Source organism: Mustela putorius, unplaced genomic scaffold, assembly GCF_011764305.1.
Source record: "Mustela putorius furo isolate JIRA1106 unplaced genomic scaffold, ASM1176430v1.1 tig00000129_pilon_pilon_pilon, whole genome shotgun sequence".
In the NCBI taxonomy this organism is placed as follows: Eukaryota; Metazoa; Chordata; class Mammalia; order Carnivora; family Mustelidae; genus Mustela; species Mustela putorius.
Window position 1 is genome coordinate 22,594,711 of NW_025421290.1, and position 17,338 is coordinate 22,612,048.

The 17,338-nt window shown below is 48.1% G+C and overlaps 1 protein-coding gene across 3 annotated transcripts in view; it reads left to right on the forward strand.

Annotated features, from left to right (window-relative positions):
• The window catches only part of SMOC1 (SPARC related modular calcium binding 1), a 148,332-nt gene that overhangs the window by 57,554 nt on the left and 73,440 nt on the right, over positions 1-17,338 (forward strand). For all 3 annotated transcript variants that reach the window (XM_013055565.2, XM_045071027.1, XM_045071029.1), the window contains exons 2-3: positions 8,523-8,688; positions 10,064-10,176. In XM_013055565.2, coding sequence (XP_012911019.2) covers positions 8,523-8,688; positions 10,064-10,176 — 279 coding nt within the window. The remainder of the gene's footprint in view (positions 1-8,522; positions 8,689-10,063; positions 10,177-17,338) is intronic.

Consider the following 17,338-nt stretch of genomic DNA (forward strand, 5'->3'; position numbering starts at 1 on the left):
TTTCTTTAGTTTTTATGGTTATTTTTGGTTATTGAGATATAATCTACTTACAGTACAGTTCACCCTTTTTAGGTGTACACTTTTTTATGATTTTTAATGGTTATGTAGTTGTGTGACCACCAACATAACCCAGCTAGAGACCCCCACCCCCATTCTCTCACGCTTTTCCTCCTCCCTCCAATCCCGGGCGATCACTGATATCTGAATAGTTTTGCCTTTTTCAGAATGTCATATAAATGGAGCCATGCAGTATGTGGCTTTTTGAATCTGAATCTGGCTTCTTTCACTTACCATCATGCTTTTTTTTTTTTTTTTTTGGAAATTTGATAATGCGGACCCTAACCCATACTTTATCTGCTCCACATTTCTCGTAGACTGTCTGGGGGCACTCATGGGGAGTGGTCAGGTCTGTGCGAACTGCCAGCGTCTGAGTCCCCACCCCCCCAACTTGCAGTGTTGTTAGTACTTCTTTGGACCCAGGGGCCCAGCTGCTTTGTCAAACCCACTGACCCTCTGTCCCCTCCTGTCCCCTCCTGTCCCCCACAGTGGCACCTGGCCCAAGACAACCTCTCCCCTGGGTCCTGACTGGTCATCCCCATAGCTGTGGGGGGGCACAGTGGAGGGGGGAAGCTGGGTAGATGGGGTGGGGTGACCACTAAATTCCTCCCTTGGGGAGGGAGCCGGGTGACAAAGGTCAGGCCTCTCCTGGCTAAAACAACAGAAGTGGTTCCAGCTGCCGAACAGCTGGAGGGGGACGTCTGCTTTCCTTCAGCAGCGTGAAAAGCCCTTTAATCGGGGTGCGTGCTGTTGTCAAGCCCGCGGTGAAGGTGTGTCGAAGAAGAGCAGACCCTGGCGAGGCTACAGACCTCCCCTTCCCTTTGACCTCCCTTATCTCCCCTCCTCCATCTTCTCGGCCCCACTCTGAAGCCGCCAGATCGAGACCCTCCTTCGCACCTGTGTAAATGCAGTGGCTGTGGGGTCAGGGAAGGGTGAGAGCAAGCTGGCAGAAATCGGGATGTGGCTTTTCCATGCAGATGATGGATTAGATAGCGGGTGGGTGAGTGACGTTTTAATGTGAAATGGCTCTTCATTCCCAAAGACGCAAGCCCCAGGGGAAAAAAACCAAAGTCCAGTTTTGCAGCTGGTGAGGCAAGTGACAAGAGGCGGATAGTCCCTGCTTAGAGAGTCAGAGGCTGAGCTACAGCTAGACATCTGGAATGCGGTTCTTTACTGTTTGTTCCAGGCACTGGCTCCAGGAGCGGCTTTTTTCTCCTTTCAGTGGCAAAGAGTTTTACCTCCCATAAATGCTTTGTGGTGCCTGAGTTCTAAACCCTTGATCTAGGTTTTGACTTATAAACATGATGGGAAAAATAGTCCTCCCTGAGGAAAGCTTGCTTTGCCTGCGACCCTTGTCCTCTCCTGCCCACCGAAGAACGCCGGAGACCCTGGGCACCACTACCAGAGCCAACAAAAGAGCCCCCGCCCCCCCACCTCCCCCACTCCCAAAGGAGGCCCCTCGAGGTGTAGTAGGAAGAGTCTGGCCCTTCCGAGGCAGACATAGAGTGTGCTCGGCCACTCTCTAGCTTGACCTGGCTGGGGGCCTTGGCTTCCTCCTCATCCATCAGCTCAGCCAGTATTTCTCCAGTGCCCACTTTGGGTAAGGCTCCTGCTCGGTACTAGGGATCCAGCGGTGTGGCCCCCAGATCTTGGTGCCTCGGCAAGAAACATACAGTGGAACTGCTGGTCGTTGAAGGACAGTCGTGACACAGAAAAAAACTGTCAAGGAGGCTCAAGTCAGTGCCTCAAGGAAGCAGCATTTGCGCTGAGATTGGAAGAATGAAAGGAGGTATGAGGTTGGGGTACCGTCCACAGAGAAGGACCAGTAGGTCCGGAGGCAGGAAGGAACAGTGCCAGGGGGGCTCACTGGGGGCCCGGATGTGAGGGGCCTTCACTATGCTTGTCATCTACACAGCAGGCACACAGGTAGGGATCCCTCCCCTTCCCGCTCCTTCCAAGTGGGCATCTGCAGTCTGGGCCAGGAGACTCACCATGACTTACAATCTTAATTCTGTGGAAAAGTGAATTCAGGGTGTCAAAAACCTGACATATAATAAATGAATCATTGATACCATTTTATCATCTGGTGGTTGCTCTTAGTCAAGTGCTTACATAAGGCAGAAGCAGGAAAAAGCATAGTGCTCACGACGCTGGCTGTTAAATTAACACAGCTTTCTGCCTTGACAGAGACTCATTTCAGACACAGCCACCCTGGGCCTCTCAGATTACTGCCTACCTTATGGAGGGGACAACTGATCTGAAGGGGAGGAGGAGGGCTTCTGGGGGCCTGCATGAGAAGCATTCCCACCGGGCCAGCCTCACTTGGCTGCTTCATGATGGCATCTGCCATGGAGATGTGGGTCCTGCCTCAGCCACTCTGGTACATTCCTTTAATGTCTTTGTGATTTCCTTTAATTCGAGGGGAAAATCCTGTGTTTAATGCATGGCTTTCCTTATCTAATAGATGTTCCTTAAAAGGAAAGAAGAGAACAAGCAGCTTATATTCCTCTGTATGTTTGAGAGTTTTAAGTGTTTGGTAGTGGTTGGCCAAAGATCTCTCTTTCCAGGTGCCTGGGTGGCGCAGTTGCTTCCGCTCAGGTCATGATTCTGGAGTCCCAGGATTGAGTCTGGCATAGGGCTCTCTGTTCGGCAGGGAGCCTGTTTCTCCCTCTGACTCTCACCCTTCTCATGCGTGCTCCCTCTCTCTCTAATTCTCTCTCTCTCTCAAATAAATACATAAAATCTTAAAAAAAAAAAAAAGAATATCTCTTTCCATGGTACCTGGTTTAAAAAAAAAAAAGAGCTTCTTTTATGCAGCATATGTTTTCGGTAAGGTTTGACAGTCACCCCATTCCCCCTCAAACTGGTATCAAACGACTCTTGTAGATCAGGCACTGTGCAAGACCCCGCACAGCCACAGAGGGCAAGGCGGTCCTTTACACACACACGGGAACACACAGATGATGGTGCAGTGTGTTGAGGGCTTGGGTGAAAGGGTGAACATGAGGCCCCAGGAGCTCCAAGGGACTAATAACAGTGGTGTTTAAACATGAAAACGTTTGCTCTTTACGATGATAACCTCTGTGGGCTATGGAATTTGGACGGGAATGGGGAGGAAAGGTTGGAGGTTCAGTCAGACCTCTAGGCAAGAGAGAAAGGACTGAATGAAACCATCATGGATGAACAAGAAAAGCCTGCTGGAGAGGGAGGCCCAACCAGCCCTGATGGAGGCACCAGTGAGGGACCCCACAGCGGCTGTTCCAGCCCCAGCCAAGCTCCCAGCAGAGTGCAGCCCAAGTGTGTTATTTCAGTTGGCACCACGTGGAGCAGAAGAACCTTCCAGCTAAGCCCCGCCAACCCATGGACTTGGGAGAAATGATTAGTTGTTTAAAGCCAATGGGTATGGGGTTGGTTTTCTTTGCAGCAACAGATAAGCAAAGGAAAAATATTGAAAGTGAGTGGCAGAAGCTGTGCTATGCACACACTTGTTAAAGAGAAACCTCAGATTAGTGGAGTCTGACCTGTGATTTTTGAACCTGATATCATAAAGGGGAATGCCCCTTGCCACAGTGTGGCCCCTTGCCACTCCACATTGTGGCCTTCACATTTCTAAGCCCCAGTGGGTGGGTCACCACCCCCACTTCTACACCTGAGAAAAACTGAGACATATGCATGTTACCAGGAAAATGCTGACTTGGAATTTCAGCTACTGGTTAAATCAGCATGGTACAGGTGGAAGTTAGGACTGCAAAGCCAATTCTATATTATAAAGGACAGCACTTTAGGCTGCCTCTGCTGTTCCCTATATCGTCATGGAAACCTGGCAGTCAGTCCAACCAAACATGGCTTGTGGTACTGTCGTGACCTCTCTGTGCCAAACTGTGGCAGAGTTGGCCTGCTACGCTGCTGGAACCTGAGGGCTAAGACGGGCATGCGTGCATATCAGGGAGAAGGGCTTGTTGGTCTGACTCTGATTTCGTCTACCTCCGTCTCTATGGAGAAGATGGCCCCCAGCCGGTGGCTTACTTTTCCACCAGGAAAGATGGATTGTTTATGTGTATTTCAAGGGTTTGTCCTACTTTACAAATGTGAGCAGAATACAAACTGCCATGTGTTTGCTTTGGAATCATTCACTCCCCAAGGAGAGAGGGTGGGAGTAGCAGAGGATCGCAAACTCACAATTGTCCTGGCCCCTTTTGTTTGGTTTCCGTATTACACAATCATATTTAGCATAATTGCTTTGTTTTTGTTGTCTTTTGGTTAGGAAGAAGGAAGGGAATGTATGTGAGGATTTTTATGAAAATATTGTGCCCTATCCCCCACCACTCCCCAAGGGAAATGGTTCATGCTTTGTCTAGCTGGGGAGACAGCTTGCACCCGCCCAACACCAAAGTCTTCCTGCAACCGTGGCTGCTTTTGAGCCCACGACAGACGTTTGTGGCTCTGGGGTTCAGGATCCCCCAGGGTGACTCAGACTCCTAAGTTTGGTCTGTGTGTCTAAAGAACTGACCCAGGCCACAGGCTGGCACTTGGGACTTATAGCCTGAGCTCCTAACTCCCGCAGAAGAGAAGAAAAAGCCACCGTTGTGACTTCAGGTAGACTGAGGAACTTCTGGGCTGTGGTGCTGTTGGTCAATAAGTTACAAACTGATTTTATGTCCAGCTTCAAAATGTGGAACGTGCCCTCAGGCTCTGCTTCTCTTTTGCCTTGGTCCAGTGAGTCTTAGCTTGGCTCAACCAGGAGAAACTCCAGGGAGGATGAGCCTTTCTCCCTCCCCCTCAGTAGCCGTGCTCTTGAACACGACAGCCCATAGCCACATGTGGCTATGCAAATTTAAGCTAACTAAAATTAAATGTAACTAAAAATTTAGTTCCTCCATGGCATTAGCTACATTTTAGTGTTTAATGGCTGCGTGTGGTTTGTGGCCACCGTGTTAGACAGCACAGATACAGAACACGTTTGTCATTGCAGAATACTCTGTTGGATTGTGTGGCTTTTTGCACTGCAGAGTCCCTAGGATTCAATGCTCTCTAGGTCCTGCAGGATCCTGTTCCCTTGCTGGACGGCCACTGCCGGTTCACTTGTCTCCACCCCAGAGTGCAAGCCCAGTAGGGGCAGGACCCGGGTGGGTGTGTTCTGCCTGCCAGGCCTCCTGCAGGGCTGGGTGCATCGTACTGGCTTACTAAAGACAAAAGTAGATGAACGGGTGGGTGAATAAGCTGAGTTTGTGGACCCAAAGTGATCCCCTTGGGCCCTGGAGCTTTGGGTGATCCATTAGGGCAGTCATCCTATTAAAAGTCCATTTTATAGAACTCCTTGCCTTTTTTTGTTTTTTAGGACAACCACAAATACGCACAGTTCCTGAAACAGATGAAAATAGAACACCACAGACCATGGAAGAGTCTTTTAGCAATGGCCCCATGCCGTCGCACAACTTTTGTCCTTGGCCTCAGGGACCAGTAATTTCTAGATAGAACTTTTTGGGAGCCCCTGTGGCGGTGGGAAGGATCTCCGTGGGTTGGGGTAGGTGGGGCTTCTTCTGAAGCTCTTTAACCTGTCTATTTGCAGACAGAATGTTCCCCCAGTCGTTAAGCTGGTCTCTGGCACGGCTGCCGCAGCGTCTCTGCTGGCCCAGAGCTAGCCATTTCCAAACCAAATTTATGGCTTGTAGTTCAATGCCACGGTGACGCCCATAGCTCTCGTCTCCCGTGCGCCGAGGAAGAGAGAACGGGGCAATCTCCTTCGGTTTGAAAAGACACTTTGTCTTTTTTGATCCCTGCTTTTTTAAAGTGAACAAGGGCCCTGTGAGGAGCTTCTCCCAGGAGGCCTCAGGTGCCCAGAAAGCAGGCCTGTCTTGTCCGGATCTTTAGTGGCTGGTGGCTGGCACACAGTAGGCTCTCGGTAAATCATTTTTGATGTTGTGAATTCCGTTTTGTAACTGGCTCAGAGCTCGTACTTGCAGCCTTGCTCTGGAATAATGAAGAAGTGCCTTTGGGTGTAATTGGGAGCAGAGCTCCGAGCCAGGCTGGGGGTGTCAGATCTGACACTCACACGTACATGCTTGGAGGGGTCACTGGGCTTTGGTCTCCTCATCTGTAAAATGAGGATTGTAACTTGCCCTGCTTCATAGGGTTAAATTCGTTAATGTATCATAAGTGAGACCTAATTATCAGCTTTTATAATTATTGCTCTTGAGGCTACGCCAATCCCTTTGTGACCAAGGATGAGTTCCTTGGTTTTCCCGGACTCTAGAAGATACAGATAGTTCTGGGGCTCCTGGGTGGCTTAGTTGGTTAAGCATCAGACTCTTGGTCTCAGCTCAGGTCTTGATCTCAGGGTCATGAGTTCAAACCCTACATTGGGCTCAGTGCTCGTGAGCTTCAACTCTTCTCTCTGCGTGGTGGCCTGGGAGGCAGCAGGCTTCCTCTGGATATGGCTCTCTGCAGTGTTGGTTTCAATCCCAGAACGCTGGACTCTTTTATGAGACACTCAGGGCATTTCCCTCTGGGCTAGGGCAGGACTCAGGTTGAGCCCGTGCATGTGGGAGCCCCAAGGGTCTGCAGGGAAGGCAAGTTGCACTGTCGATCCTGAGGAGGCCGGTATGGTTTTAGCCCACAGCTGCTCCCGCCCTGTGCTGAGCAGCCAACACCCAGGTGGGAGGTCAGTCTAGCAGGAGGGACTGGTTTTATAGTTGAGAGACGGTCTGAGTGCTAGTGGATGGGCTTGGACTCACTAGGAATTTGGCCAGTATGGAGGGTGAAGGTGTTCCTAGTGCTCCCTTGAAGGGAGTGATGCTGCCTCCAGTCTCCTTCCACTGTTCTGGAAAAGGATCAAGTTCTCATTTATTTGCTTTGCACAGAGGGCCTCAAGATATACCCAAAACAGGGGTCGTATTCACACCTCCCCTAAACCCTATAAGCTTGGCATGATTATTCAGTCAACTCTAGTATCACCAATGGCCAGATGTGTGCTCATGGCATTGCCTACATTATGGTGAGATATGCATTGTGTCAGCTTGTGCTGGTAGAGAGCCTTGAGTGGGCCTAGAACTCTGGTATTTAGGGATGGCTAAGAATGGATCCAGTTCTCAATGCCCATGCAGCCTAATCATGGGTTATTCAACAGAAGCTCATTATTGTAGGATCCAATTATTATTTTCCTGCTGTATCCTATAGTTGCTAATAGGGGTTCACTGATAAAAGTGTTCATGGTCAAGTAAGTGTGAGATGCGCTGTCTTACATGCCCCTTGATCTGCTTCTCTCTTGCTGTGTAACCAGCTACCATAAAACTCGGTGGCTTAGCGCAACGATGTATTACTATCCCTTATAGCTCCATGGGTTGACTGGGCTCAGCTGGGCGATTCTTATTTGGGGTGTCTCACACAAATAAGTATAATAATATAATAAGAATAATAACTTACTTCCATCTGGTAGCTGCAATCAGAGGAGAATGGGCATGGGGTGGACTCATCAGATGGCTTCTTCACTCACTGGGTCTCTGTGCCTGGGTTGGTGGGGCATTTCTGTCTGCCCATGGCTCTGGCACATGCTAGCCTGGGCTTCCACATAATGTGGCGCTTTCAGGGTTGTTAGGCTTCTTGCGGTGGGTGGCTGTGTTCCCCCAGAGTGAGTGTTGTAAGAGGCCTGGGAGGAAGCTGGAAAGCTCAGAAGTCCCAAATATCATTTCTACAGCATGCTGTTGGTCAAATTACTGAGGCCAGTCCAGATTCAAGGGAAGGGAAGTAGCTCAATGGAAAGAGTAGCACACAATTGGCTGCCAGCACGGTCCGTAAGGATGTACCAAAGGTGTCTGAGAAGTCCTACAGTAAAGGAACCTGTTTAACTCAGCGTTTCCCAATCTGATTATTATGATCTTTTAAAATCAGGAAATCCCTTTCTCATAGAAAATCACTCTTATTCTGCCAGAGAGCAGTGGGCAGAAATTGAAGGGTGATTGAGTTGGGTCTCCAAGCTATTTTCTAATACATGAAACTCTCCAAAGATGGAATGTAGAGATTGCTAGTGAGTTCTGGATTTGGGAAAGTACCCAAACAGAGGTCGTGTGGCCACGTGCAAGGATGGAGAGACTGAATATCCTGGTGGTGAAAGCTTTGATTTGATTTCTGACTGATCTAGGTTCAAGCCCATCACTTATAGCTGTGTAACGTTGGACCAGTTACCTCTTTCTGGCTGGAATTTCTTTATCTACAAAACAAACAGTTCCTACTTCACAGGGCCGTTTCGAGGATTAAGGAGATCCTGCCTGTGAATGACTTAGCACAGAATGCTTTCCTTGGTTAGGCTTCATGGCTGCTCCGTTCCCCGTCCCCTTCTAGGATTTAATAACTTTCTGGGTTTATTCTGGACTTGCTCCCCCAGGCAAACCAGTGTTGTGAGACATGGACTCACCCCTACTTTCCTTGCAAAAGTAACCTGGACACCCTTTCACTTCTCTCCACCCTAGTTCCTCATAAGCGACCGTGACCCTCAGTGCAACCTCCACTGCTCCAGGACTCAGCCCAAACCCATCTGTGCCTCCGACGGCAGGTCCTATGAGTCCATGTGTGAGTACCAACGAGCCAAGTGCAGAGACCCAAACCTGGGCGTGGTGCATCGTGGCAGATGCAAAGGTGAGTGTGTGCGCCCCGGCCCAGCAGACAGGAGGCTCCCAGGCAGGCGCCACCATGCCCTGCATGGGGCGCTGTCCGTGGGGGAGGCTCAGAATGAGTCCATTCCTTGTGTTTGCTCATCTCCCTCCACCCCTCCCCTGGGGACTAGGAGAAGGAAAGCGGGCCTACCCGAAGAAATGAGCCCTATTCTGTCTTTCAGATACTGCCACCAGGCTAGGGCTTAGCGGATGTACTGCTATCTGGCTAGAGCTATTTATTTTTATTTTTTATTTTTGTAAATGGAGATGCTTAAAATGGCAAGACATTATTGTTGGCTCCTGAATAGGGAAGGCTTCCAAATTGTTGGCCAACAGATGTATTTTGTTTGGGCTGCTCACATGTTTAAAAATATTAAAAACATTTGAGACAACATTTAAACGTGGAGAGATTCAACATGAAAATCTGGATTTTTAGACTTCTCATAAATAATTGGAAGCTCTGATCATATTAGGTCTGTGTTTCCTCCCACAGGGAGACACATGGTGAGACCTGAGTGGCAGCTCCCTCCTTTAGAGGGGGGGCCTGTTCTCCAGTTGCGGCATCTCCAAGCTGAGTGCCATTCTTTGCACACCCGATTCAACTCCCTAATTTATATCACTTTCCTCCGCCCTGTAGATATTTGTGTTTGTGAGCCCTGGACTGCTTAGAGCTTTTGTAGGAATTGTGTGAGACCAAGCAGGCTGCCTTAGAGCTTCTGATCTTCCAAAGAAAGCACTTGCCATTCTTTTTCTTTTCTTTCTTTCTTTTTTTTTTTTTTTTTTAAGATTTTATTTATTTATTTGACAGAGAGATATCATAAGTAAGCAGAGGCAGGCAGAGCGAGAGGAAGGGAAGCAGGCTCCCTGCTGAGCAGAGAGCCCGACATGGGACTCGATCCCAGGACCCTGGGATCATGACCTGAGCCGAAGGCAGAGGCTTAACCCACTGAGCCACCCAGGCGCCCCAACACTTGCCGTTCTTGAACTCTAAAACATCTCTGAGACCCCTTTGGCTTGCAAGATTTTCAATAAACCCAGTGAAAAATAATAGAAGTGGGACTTTTTCCCACCCCCATGAGAGGGGCTGAGGGTATTTGGGAGAAAAAAAATGAGCAGAATCTGGTATAAATGCACCTCCCTAACTTTTCTAAGAATAACACTAAGGGGAAGGGGAGGCTGAGCAGCATGTACTAGCCCCTGGCTTCGTGTTGTTAGAAAAGCCAGTTGGCGGTACGGGGCTCATCCCCCCGCAGAGAGGCTCTGTCTCCGCTTTCCTAGGCCTGGGCAGCCATTTTGCCTCATGTCTCCCGTGTGGATTCAAGGGACGTACAAACCTCGCTCCTCCTCTCCTCTTATAGACGCTGGCCAGAGCAAGTGTCGCCTGGAACGGGCTCAGGCCCTGGAGCAAGCCAAGAAGCCCCAGGAGGCAGTGTTCGTCCCGGAGTGCAGCGAGGACGGCTCCTTTACCCAGGTAAGGCCGTGGCCAAGTCTCTCAGGCCCATTTCCTGGACTGCGGCCGAGGGGAGGCGCTTGCGAGTGGGAGGGCCCCTCAGAGTCTTTGCTTTCTGGGAAACCGTGGAGGGCTCTTTGACACCCCTCTGTGCTACCTTCTGGTGCCTGCGTTCCCCCTCCTGGGCCCTCCGTGCTGTCCCTTGCCAGCTGGCAGTGGCTCCTGAGAAGGGGCATGAAGTCTGAGCCAGGAAACTGGCACTGCTTGGTCCCCGTCCTCCCTGCTGGCTGTCTCCATTTTTCTCTTCTGTTAAATGCATGCTGATTATTTTTCTTATCCCTGCCAGTTTCCAAGGGCAACCCTGGTAATCCCTTCACTGTTCATTTCTACCCCTTCTGCAATCCCATTCTTCCCACCTTTAGTCCTTGAACGAAGCAGGGCTCCTTTTGAGTACACGTTGTACCGTGATTCTTGGAGTGCGTGTGTCACGTCACACGGGCGCGTGCATGCACTCACTCACTCAGATTTAGAAATTGCTTTCGGGCCGTCCCCCCTCTCATCCTGCACGGTCTTCTGGTTAGTGCTTTGTGTAGAACCGATGTTGGATATGTTGGTGTTGGCACAACTCTTTCTTTCTTTTTTTTTTTTTTTTTTAAGATTTTATTTATTTATTTGACAGAGAGAGATCACAAGTTGATGGAGAGGCAGGCAGAGAGAGAGAGGGGGGTGGGGGGAACCAGGCTCCCTGCCGAGCAGAGAGCCCGATGTGGGACTCGATCCCAGGACCCTGAGATCATGACCTGAGCCGAAGGCAGTGGCTTAACCCACTGAGCCACCCAGGCGCCCCGCACAACTCTTTCTAAAACACAGGCAGTGCGGGACAATAGGGCACTCCTTCATAAAGCTTTCCGGCTGGATGGGGGATATAGTGTGCCGGGTGTGAGAAGCTGGATGAAGGCGTGGTTCAGGTGAACATAGGGGAGGTCACACTGGACCAGCGTGCATCAGTCCTGTGATTGGGGGTGGGCCTGGTGTCTGCTTCTCCCTGTGGGGAATAGAGCAGCATTTGGAGGAGTCCCACTGCCTCAGAGCTGGAAGAAGAGGCTTCCGAGGTTTAAAAGTTTTCCTGTAATTCTGAATCAAGGGGGCAGACGGTGCAGGCTGGCCTTTGGTTTCTTTCTGGGGCTGGGCCTGGGGATTGCTGATTTCGGATAGATCACTTGTTGGCGTGGAAATGCAGAGGGGTGGCGGGGAAGGGTTTGGGCATCGTACTTGAATCCCAGCTGATTCAAATGTTCAGCCAGGATGGAGAGCCTCTGGGTTAAACTGACCTTGACTGCAGACAATTCGAGAAGCACTTTTATTCCTTTTCTCACTAACGCCTCACCACAAGCCTGCAAGGTACGCATTGTTATCCCCACATACAGGGACTGGGGAGGCAGGGCTGGGCTTCAGAGTCAGACCCCTCCTGCTCCCAGGCCCTCAGTCGTCCCGGTTCTGCTGTGCCCTGCCCCGGCAGCTTTCCAGAAGGCTCTGAGGCGTGGACTGCAAGAAGGCAGTCTCCTGCTGTGGTTTTCCCCCGGGATCTTGAAGGCACCCAGCCCCGACCTCAGGCGAGTCATAGAGCTCTGGGCCTCAATGTCCTTCTGTGAAAAATGGAGATTATGGTCACCACTATTATCATACATAATCACAGTCATTACGTTATGTATGTTATTATATGTTACTCTTGTTATGACTATTATTAATGAGTATCACGATAGCTTACCTCATGGGACTGTGGTGAGGATTTACATACACTCGTGCACGTCCAACCCTTGGAACGCATAGATGCTATTTAAATATCCTGCATTTTCCTCAGCATCCTCCGCGGATCTATGCTGGCGCTACTGCTCACGTCTTCCCAAGATATTATGGACAATGTCGCTTAAGGAAAGGAAAACCTTCTGTTGAACCTCTCCCTCCACAATTTCTTATTTTTCATGTATCCTGGTGAAAAGAAGGCAGGTGTTTGTGTCTGTCTCTGTAACCACACTGCTGGGAATTCCCGCGTAGGGGAGAAAATCAGACCTCTCTCGACTAAGTTTGGGGCCGGGAACCGTGGTAGAGGTCGTGGGGGGGAGGGTAAGTGGATGGTCGGCATTCTCCCCTTTCTTGAAGATTGTGTCACCCCCCCCATGTGTTGCTCGTGAGAAGGTTGACTCCTGCCCTCCCGGCTCTCAGGGCTTTGCTGCCTGGCCACAGGCAGCCGCTGGCCGGCTTTGGCTTTGGTGAGGCCAGGTGGTGTTTGCCGAGAGAGGAATTGCTAAACACAGGGGCCCCTGAAGTTCAGCAAATGTTGGCTAGACAGTCAAGAACCCCTTCATTTGTCTGACACGCTAAGCACTGCCATGTGTCCGCAGGCCCGAGGCCGGCTCACCGCGGTGGGCAGCCGGCGGCCCGACAGCCCGCTTGTCCCGTTACCGTGATTGAAACGGATGTGCTTTTTGCCTTGATCAAAGACGCTGCAGTAACGTCACGAAATGAGGCTGCCTCTTTGAGTGTGCTTCAGGAGCGGGGACAGGCTGCTGGACGGCTGTGAGTCAGAGTGCTTTCTGCCTCTCCCAGCCCCCTCCTTTGCTTAGCCGCTTAGCCGGACTTTGTTGTTTTGTTTTGTGAGACCGGCATCCAGAGGGGGGCTGTTACTTCAGTACTCCTTAGAATACTGATAGGCACGCATCCTGATGTTATTACCATATTTCAGCCCTGTGAATTATTACCAGTAATGGGCTCTTGAAGTTTATAGAGGGAGCAAGGGCACCCTAATAGGACTAGATTTGTTTGGCATGGGACACAGCTTGGGACCACATGAGTGGGCTGGTTTTAATGGGGTTCATGTGGGATGCGGTGGTCTCTGTTCTCTTCTTTGTTTGCCCTGTCCTCTTCCCAGCCCCCACCCCAGCCCCCACAGCAGGGGGGCTGCGCCTTAGGTCATGTGCGACTTTGAAAAACCTTGATACCCAGTCTGCACACCGCATGCCGGGAGGGGAGTGGGCCCCAGGCATTGTGTTATTTTCAGCTCCCTAGGTGACGACAGCGTTTGGTCAAATTTTTGAATGACCCGCTGTTGTCATCACTCTTGTTCTTGATTGCATCCTTGGAATGTGGAGTTCAGGCTCTCTGGGGACCCGCTGAGTCAGGTTGGGAGTTAAGTGCTTTGTCCTTTCCTATGGCCTTATCTGTTTTCTCTTCTGGGTGTCGGGAACATAATTCCTGACATCTGTTCTGCCAAGTCCTCTGCCAAGCGGTTGTCTGGTGCCCAAACCGATTAACTGAAAGCTCAGCTGCAGGAGAAGGGTATTGGATTAACACCACCAGGAAATGCTGGCTGGAGCTTGTCAGGCTGGTGCATCCCTGAGTCATGATGAAGCCTCCTCTGCTGAGTGCCGGTGGGCGCGAGGCACTGAGTTTTATACCCGTTAATCTTCGCAGGAACCCTTTACTAGTGCCCTTCCTTATAAAGGAAAACTCGGTTTCAGAGAGGTTGAGAACTGGTTCAAGGTCACTGACACTAAAAAGGGTTTGTACCCAGCCCTACCTAATTTTCAAGGCCTGGGCTTTTAACGTTTTTATGTTATAAAAAGTGGCCTTGATATGTGTGTAGCTCGTATTCATCACCATTGTTATTCCAGAAGGCGGCACTGTGAAGCTGGTGGCCAATCCATAAGGGGGGGGGGAGAAAAAATCCTTTTGATTACAGAACTCTTCAAATATACAACAAGAAGTAATGGTATAAAGAACCCCTTGTACCCTTTACCCAGCCAGAGTTGACAATTACTAACATGTGGCTGATTCTGTTTTGTTTCTGTCTTGTTTTCATCTCCCACCCCGAACTGGGCTGTTTCAAAGCAAATCCCAGACACAGTGCTGTTTTCATCTCCAGCATCTTGGAGTTCTCTGGGCTGTGGGCTGGTTGCCGTGGAGGGTTCAAGAAATGTCGCCACGTGTGCCTTCCTTGAAAAGATATGAAAACCAATGATAAAGTAGCGAATATACAGGGTTGTATTTCAAATGGTTGCATTTCACATCCCCATTGACAAATGAGTAATTTGGAATTCCAAGTGCATTTTGTTGTTCAAAAAATTTATACCAATGAAAAGTTTCTGAGCAGGGGCTCCTGAGTGGCTCAGTCGCTCATGTGTCTGACTCTTGCTTTCAGCTCAGGTCATGATCTCAGGGTGGTGAGATGGAGCCCCACAGCAGGCTCTGTGCTAGGTGAGGACTCGGCTTGTGATACTCCGCTGCCCCCCGCCCTTCCTCCATGCTCCTCCTCCCTACCTTCTCTCTCTCTCTCTAAAATAAGTAAATCTTTTTAAAAAAGTTTGTGAACATAAAACCTAACCAACACTAAAAGACAAATGACATTTATTAGCCTTAATGACAAAGAGCTGATAAATGAAGAATTCTTACACACCAGAAAAAAGATCCTAGTAGAAAAGCAGGCAAGAGACACCAACCAGCAAATCACACAACTAGCTGATAAATGAATATGGAACATCTCATTTGCCTTAGTAATTAAAGAAATACAAACTAAAAAAAATGTCATTTTGCTTACCAAATTGTTAAAAATTAGAGAAAAATTGTTAAAAATTGAGAATTACTAAAGGGAAAAAACTACCCCCTCCCCCCATATTACAGTTTGGGAAGTAAATCGGCATTGACATTTTATGGGACAATTTCGCAATGTGTGTCAAGAGTCCTTAGATGTGCCCACATCTTATGCCCACCCTTCCAATTCTAGGAATTTATTCTCAGGAAACATTAAGAATACGTGCAAAGGGGTGTCTGGGTGACTCAGTGGGTTAAGCCTCTGCCTTCGGCTCAGGTCATTATCTCAGGGTCCTGGGACTGAGCCCTGCATGGGGCTCCCTGCTCAGTGGGGAGCCTGCCACCTTACCTCTCTCTCTGCCTGCCTCTCTGCCTACTTGTGATCTCTGTCAAATAAATAAAATCTTAAAAAAAAAATATGTGCAAGTACTTAGCCACATGGATTTTCATCTAAGTTCTGCTGATAGTAGCAAAAGTTTGGAAGCAATCTAAACATCCAGTAATGGAAAATCACTTAAACCGATTAGATATCATTTATACTCAATTCATTGCTGCTGCACTCTGTAGCTAGTAAAACGATGTGTTACAGAGGCTCAGTTTACATACCTGCATATCTGTCTGTTAAATAAATAAATAAAATCTTTTTTTTTTTTTTAAGATTTTATTTATTTACTTTACAGAGATCACAAGTAGGCAGAGACACAGGCAAAGAGAGAGAGGGGGAAGCAGGCTCCCCGCTGAACAGAGAGCCCAATGCGGGGCTCGATCCCAGGACCTCAAGATCATGACCTGAGCCGAAAGCAGAGGCTTAACCCACTGAACCACCCAGGTGCCTCAATATCTTACACCCTTAAATAACATTTTCTTTGAAAAACATATTAATAACTAATACAATGTTTTAATTTATTTATTTTAAAGATTTTATTTATGTCTTTGTCAGAGAGAGAGCAAGTGAGCACAAGCATGGGGAGTGGCAGGCAGAGGGAGAAGCAGGGTCCCCACTGAGCAGGGAGCCCAGTGCAGGACTTGATCCCAGGATCACAGGATCAACACCTGAGCTGAAGGCAGATACTTAATTGAGCCACCCAGGTGCCCCTTTTTGAATAACATTTTCTTAAACTAATTACATTGTGGATTTATTTCCATGTTATATGTAAATCTACCTAATTTAAAAATTTTTATTGACGTATAACTGACATACAATGTTATGTTAGTTTCAGGTGTACAACACAGTGATTCAATTTTTGTGTACAATGTGAAATGATCAGCATCTGTCACCATACAAATGTAATACAATAACACTGATCACATTCTCTATGCTCTACATTACATCTCATGACTTACTTATTTTACAGCCGGAAGTTTGTACTTCTGGTTCCCTTGATCTTTTTCACACCTACCAACCCCTCTCCCCACTGGCAGCTACCAGTCTGTTCTCTGTACCTGGGCTTTGTTTTGTTTTTTAGATTCTACATACAAGTGAAATCATGCAGTATTTGTCTTTCTCTGACTTACTTCACTTAACCTAACACTCAAGATCCATCTGTGTTGTTACAAATGGCAAGATTTTATTCTTTTTATGGCTAATATTCCATTGCACACTCACACACACACACATATACACACGCATACACAGGCCATGTCTTCTTTTTCCATTCAACTATTGTTGGACACTTAGATTGTTTCCATATCCTGGTTATTGTAAATAATGCTGCAGTGAACATAGGGGTACTTCTGTCTCTCTGAGTTAGTGTTTCCATTTTCTTTAAATCCAGAAGTGGAATTATTGAGTCATATGGTAGTTCTATTTTTAAATTTTTGAGGAGCCCCCATATTGTTTCTGTAGTCATGGCCCAATATACATTACAGCCAACAGTCCATGAGGTTTCCGCTTTCTTCACATCCTTTCTAACACTTGTTATTTCTTATCCTTTCGATACTAGCCATTCTGACAGGTGGAAGGTGATATCTCATTGCAGTTTTGATTTGCATTTCCCTGACGATTAGTGATACTGAACATCTTTTCATGTGCCTTTTGGCCATCTGTGTGTGTTCTGTGGGAAAATGTCTATTCAGATCCTCTGCCCGTTTTTAAACTGGATTGTTTGGTTTTTGTTTTTAAGTTGTTGTTCTTTATATATTTGGATGTTAACCCCTTGTTGAATATATAGGTTGCCATTTCATTTGGTTGATGGTTTCTTTCTCTGTGCAGAAGCTTTTTGGGTTGATGTAGTCCCATTTGTTTTGTTCATTTTTGCTTTTGTTCCCCTTGCCTTTGGTGGAATCTTTAGAGTTCTCTCCATATAATATCATGTCAACTGCAAATAGTGAATGTTTTACTTCTTCTTTTCCTATTTAGATGAACTTTATTTCTTTTCCTTGCCTAATTGCTGTGGCTAGGATTTACAATATTATGTCGACTATAAGTGGGGAGGGTGGGGCTTCTTGTCTTGTTCCCGATCTTAGAGGAAAGGTTTTCAGCTTTTCATCATTGAGAATAGTATTAGCATTGTGTCTGTCACACGTGGCCTTTATTATGTGGAAGTACATTCACTCTATATCCACTTTGTTGAGAAGTTTTAATCATAAATGGATG